General features: G+C 44.5%; 1 protein-coding gene across 8 annotated transcripts in view; it reads right to left on the bottom strand.

Annotated features, from left to right (window-relative positions):
• LOC119464000 (transcription factor E2F4-like) overlaps positions 1-6000 on the bottom strand; it is a 179192-nt gene that overhangs the window by 159204 nt on the left and 13988 nt on the right. For all 8 annotated transcript variants that reach the window (XM_049668519.1, XM_049668536.1, XM_049668522.1 and 5 more), the window contains exon 3: positions 4001-4271. In XM_049668519.1, coding sequence (XP_049524476.1) covers positions 4001-4271 — 271 coding nt within the window. The remainder of the gene's footprint in view (positions 1-4000; positions 4272-6000) is intronic.

Raw genomic sequence — 6000 nt, 5'->3', positions numbered from 1 at the left:
GTTGGTGCTGAAATACAGCTCCTTTCACAAGTTTAGTTGTGGGACATTTTTGGAAACTAGGTGGCAGTGTCACTTCGCTAAGAGGACAGTCATGGTGTATTAAGTAATAGTATTCATATTGCTGCATTATTTTCATTGTGCCGATATCCCCACTGATGCTCCTAACAAATCAAAACTTGAAAAGTTTCTTCAGCATGTCTGCAGGATGCAATTTGCCTCGATGCCATATTTAGTCCCATGACTGCTGCAGACCTATTGCCTGAACAAGCAGCAGCTCTATGCCACCTTTTGGTTTCCCTACTGCGACATCTTCGACCTCTACCAGACCAACCAGACTAACTGTTGAGGTCGAAGAACCAGAAACTATGCCAACCGAACTATAAAATCTGCCCACAGTGTGCGCATGGCTTTTCAAAGAGAACACTGTCTTCTTTTGTGGTTCTTTAAATATGTCTTCCTGGCCACCAGAATTCCACGATGCACTGATGTTATTATACACGGTTCGTACAGGTTTCTAAGGCACAAATTCAAGGATATTCCAGGACTTTCCAGGATCCGTCACAGGTTTTTCAAGGACTCAAAGTGGCCTCCAAAATAGGATTTCCTTACTCTAACATTTCCAGAAGTTACCAGTTTTATTGCACTTACAATAAATAAATGTATATCACAATTGTAATAAAAATGTCTAGCCTTGATAACTTCTCAATATCACAACACAAAATGAACGCTTACAACAGCGGCTGAGATTTCTCCGGTATTGCCCCCCCCCCCCCCCCCTGGGTAAAATTCACCAAAAATATTCAAAACATTCAGCATAGGGTAATTGCAGTGAAATAAAAATAAATAAATACATATTACAATGATGTTAATATCATCTAGCCTTGATCACTTTGCAAGTTCACAATACCAAAAAAAAAAAAAAAAAAAGTTCACAACACAATGAATGCTCCCAACAGCTACTCTGACTTCTCCAGTATTAACTGGGTAAGTTTACCGCACATTTCCAAATCATTCGGTGTAGTCTTCCTACACATCCATTATATTAAACGAATCGATGTATACTGCAACTTTATAAAACATGCCTTGTCTTGATCATTTTCAAGACCGCAATATTAAAAGTTAGCACAACGAACACTCACAACAGCTGCTCAGGCTTCTGCAGCATTAGCTGGGTTGGTTCATCAAAACATTTCCAAAACATTCAGCATACCACATTTTCCGATGTATAAGACGCGTTTTTTTTCTTAATTTTTCGTCGGTGCGTCTTGGAACGGTGCGACCTATGCACGTTCTTTCTTTCTTTTTCTTTTTTTTGCGGAAAAACTGCTGTCAAATTCGGATCCAATGTTATGGCCACGCGAAGCACGCTGGTTGACTTAATTGCTACGGGTTCTGTGCGCACTATCGAGGTGCTGGGTTCTCGTGATCAAGTTCGGGCCCGAGCGCCGTGCGAGAAGGATGGTGCAGCAACGCAAGTGGCGGTAGGCCGACCGCGAAGTAGTCGCATCTGCAGATCGCTATCAAGATACGGCGCGCGCCGCTGCGCAACTACGCAGTTGCTCCGAGAGTACAGGAAGCCCCCCCCCCCCCCCTTTCCTCCCGGGCTGCCTTCCCGCTTTCCTCCCTTGTGCGCGATTCGGCTCACCGTCGCACGCTTTCATTCGCACATAATACAGCATGCGGCATGCGGGGATGATGCATTATCGCCCTTGGACTTTAAATGGAACATTGCGGCAACCCCGACGGCAGAAATGCGCCTGGAGTGGAAATATATGGCACCCATACACCTGCGCATGACCCGCGTTCACGGAGCGAAATGTCACTAACTTTTTTAAATCACCAAAACAACAGGTGCGTCTTATACACCCGTGCGACTTATACACGTTTTGTTTTTTCGGAAAAACTGCCGTTTTGAGGAGGGTGCATCTTATATACAAAGGTGCGACTTATAGAACGGAAAATGCGGTAATGTTATTGCACTTATATTATCATACATAATATTATAACAAACCTCCACCCAAAGGCACTGAGCATCAGTGGTAAAGTTGCTGTACTATTGACCCTTTTCGCGAAGCAGTTTTAGAGGAATGAGATGGCGCTTTCGGCGGCGCGCCATATGTTGCCTCAGCAAATACGCACGAATACGAAACCATTACCGCTTCTACCTTGCTTCTGTGTGATCAGCTGTCGGAAATGCAACTGAGTTTTCGCTAACACACTGTGCTCCAATCATGCTACCATCTAGATAGAATCATGTGGATTGAAGACGTGTGCAGTAGTTGGCTGCAAAAATAGTGACTGGCATGTTAAAGAATAGAATGAATCTGTGTGGCGAACTTCACAGACCACTGCTGCAACTGTTCGAACGTGTTACCGGCACTTCGTGATGTACGGCTTTCCTTGAGGATACAGAAATTTGCTCATCCGCCAGCCTTGTATCGATAAGCTTCAAAGAAAGGGCTTCATCTCCAGCACGTCGGCAAGAGTACCACTCCTTAAGCAACAACAAAGGGAGTAGCGCCGCTTCCTGTCATAGTAACTTTCGCACACGTTATCTATACGCATCTGTCCCAAATGGCAAGAAAACTTACGCCCACTCTATCGCCGACGTATCAAGAATAATTGAATGCGCGCACACTTGAACATATGCGCACTGTATACGCACAATAAATGACGGACTACACCTATAGGGTGCACGAATGGTCGAAGCTCAATGTTTCGTGACGGTCCACAAGAGTAAGCGAGTTACTAGCTGCAATATATATTTGCTACATGGTATTACAATGTATAAAACAGCTACATTTCAAGCCTTGTGCGCAGCAAGAACAAATCTATCGGAACTGAGCACACCCGCGAGTGAATAATAATCAGATAGTGGGCACACCGAGGAACTTCACGGAGTCAGAAACTGACAAGCCACTGCTTCAAAATATTTGCCGAATAAACAACAAAGAGCAAAACACACTAATCCTGACTGAATTCATAACCGGAAAGCTTAGATAGCTTGGAATACATATTTAGCCCCGCTTTTAGAACAAGCACAATATCTGCCGCTTGCGCCGTTTGGACATAGCTTAATCAGCTCTGAAAGCGCTTTTGCATGTTCGCTGAAGCTGTGATCAACGCTTCGTGCCGTCCACGTAGTCACCATCTACGATATCTCCGAAAACAGAGGTTTTCTAAGCCGCGCCAGCGTCATACACTTCCACTGCAAACAACGAGGCAACGGAGGCAGTTGAGGCAAGCAATGAACGCGTCACCACGTGATCAAACATGGCAGCACCCACGGGATCGCCGCGAAAAGGGTCAATAGCTCTCTTTAGCTTCACTAGCTTCATCTCGCGCGCAAGAGTGAAAGTGGCACAATGCCACGGTGTACACAAAGCAGACCGACGGGCGAGGAGTGAAACGAACGATAGGGTGAGGAAAGCAGGGGTGCGATCGCGCAAACAGCTCGCTTTTCCATTCCTTCGCTTGCCCTTTCTGGATTGATCAGAATTGTGATTGCGTCAGCGGCCGTCAGAGACAGCGGGGCGGTACCGCAGATTTCCCACTTTGTGACGTAGCAGCCAAACCGAATGTGCGGAAAGCGAGCTGTTTGCGCGATCGCACCCCAGCGTAAACTGCCAACCGTGCCAGCACCGAAGTGCGGTACGGGTCTCTCGCTCCGTTCGCGGTTTGACGCAGTGAAGCCTTTTATTTTTTCGGTGCAGTTCTGCAAAACGGAACCATGTATGGGGAGTTCCTACCACAGAAAGGTGGTTGCAATGTCGATATCAAGAGTGCATTGCTTACGAAATTCAAGGATTTTCAAGGAAGGAAAAAAATTTCAGGACTTTCAAGGGCCTTGAAAACGCACTTTTCAATTTCAAGGGTTTTCAAGGACCTCTATGCACCCTGTTATATATAAGCTCATAAACTGCTGAGTAATGAACCATTTCCTCATTCAAGGCATCAGTTTTCATGAAAAGTTTCATGCACTTGTATCAAAATCACGCACCTGCCTCAGGTCAGGTACACGAATGAATGTGTCACCTGGTCCACGAAGGCTGAGCAAGGTGCTCTCTGGAAAGACACTTCGCAATTCCTGTGTGCTGATATGGGCATGAGCTGCATTGGTAGGATCCTCAGTGATATTGAGCAGGCTCTGCTGAGCCCAGACTTTATGTTCGTCCAGAGTTGCCTCAACTTGCTCAAGTTCCTCTATGTCACCTTGGAGAACACCCAGTCGTTCGCTTAACTCATGAGTATTGCAGCCAGGTCCCGCACCCCTGCCAACAAAGAAGCACCATGTGAACTTCTCGATGAAATGCAGAAAAATTCATAAAAAATGTCACATATAAAGAGAAAAGTTGATAAGCACTTGTGACGCTGGCTAATACACACACAAGTTGAAATAGGAGATGCAGGCGATTTGATTTAGGTTGATACCATTTATAGTTCCTGTCTGAAAGCATGTGCACTGGTGAGAGGTGTAAATGAAAATGTTGTGGGCTTTCTCTCGAATCACAGAGGGAGCTTGCCCTACCACGTGCACAGCTAGTATAGCCCATCACTTGATGCGTGAATGACAGCTACAGTCTCCTGCTGTAAAAGGGTACATGAGATGCTGAGATATCCGCACTGCTCAGCCAACAGCTACATCAGCAGACATTGCATACATGATAGCACCTTATAATATCTCGTCACAAAGAATAACACAAACTTGCATATATATAAGCGAGGAACAGTATGGCTGATCCTTGTAATAAAGTGGTTTCTATCCCTTATACTCGCCTTTCCAAAGGTTTGTTTGAATAAACATGTTTCGGGTAAAGCGGTAGAAGTGGTCTCTTCAGCAAAAATTAGCAGTCTGCGTGCTGCTGCTGGAAAAGAGCAAAAGATAGGCTGGCACCTTTTAGAAGGGGATTTTGCAAAATCTAACATAAGGTAAGTTTGCACTGGGCCAGCAGGAGGTGGTGTACGTAGTGCTGTTTTTTGTAGTGGTGGCAGGTATGTGGGTCAAAGTGTCATGTTAACACGAGGCTAAGAGAGTATAAGATTTCATTAAAGGATACCGCACACTCACCTCGCGACCCATTGCTGTGATTGTGCATGTGTTCTTATTTTCGAGGACATAGAGGTTAAACACAAGTACAAGGATCATGTACCCCTTGAAATAGCAAAGGTTTTTTGATTTAAAAAAAAAAGAGCGGTAGCTCATTAGTGAGCCACCCTTCTATTTCTTTATGTGATAGGGAAATGGCTTTTTTTGGACAGGAAATGAAACTGTCCAGGTTAACAGTTTTCCTATAATTTCTATACAGTCCAAGTCTTAGTGTCTATACACAAGTCTTAGAGTAACCCTTAAGATAGCACAAGCTAAAACGAAGCCTAATCACAACTCTTTCTTTCCTTTCGTCAGAACACAAGCAGGCATTTGTAAAGATAAGACAAACATTCATGTGAGCATTGAAGCCATTAGTATAAAGGGCCCCTCATCAGGTTTGGGCATTGCAAACAGACAAGTACTGTGTGTAGATCATGCGGTGATGAAAGTGGCTGCAAAGTATTATACTAATATTCGCCGCAAGAACAGCTAAAAAATTCAACAAAAGTCTACATGCCCTTCAAGATGGAGGAGCCACCCCACCAACAAAGCTGTCACAAGCCATCACTTCTGCATCACGCACACCAGCAGCAGCAACACAAACTTGCGGATTCTAACAAAATGCACAACATACAAAACTGCCTCCAGAAATGTGTCATTCGGCAAAAAAGAAAAACAATGAAAAAAAAAAAAAAACTGTTTCCAAAACACTATAGAAAGTTTTATTGCACTACAGATATAAAAATTAAGTTCGAAATGCCTGGCCTTGATAGCTTCAAATTACAAACAAAGCACGAAGAAAGCAGTGTAAACAAAGGAAGAGGATCAGCACCCAGCGCCAATGTCTCTCACTCTCATGCACTGTGGGGTTTTCCAGTTCCGCACAAGTTGTTGTACAAAGACGAATGCGT

This window comes from Dermacentor silvarum, chromosome 1 (genome assembly GCF_013339745.2).
Source record: "Dermacentor silvarum isolate Dsil-2018 chromosome 1, BIME_Dsil_1.4, whole genome shotgun sequence".
Taxonomy (NCBI): domain Eukaryota; kingdom Metazoa; phylum Arthropoda; class Arachnida; order Ixodida; family Ixodidae; genus Dermacentor; species Dermacentor silvarum.
This window is presented reverse-complemented; position numbering and strand designations above follow the sequence as displayed.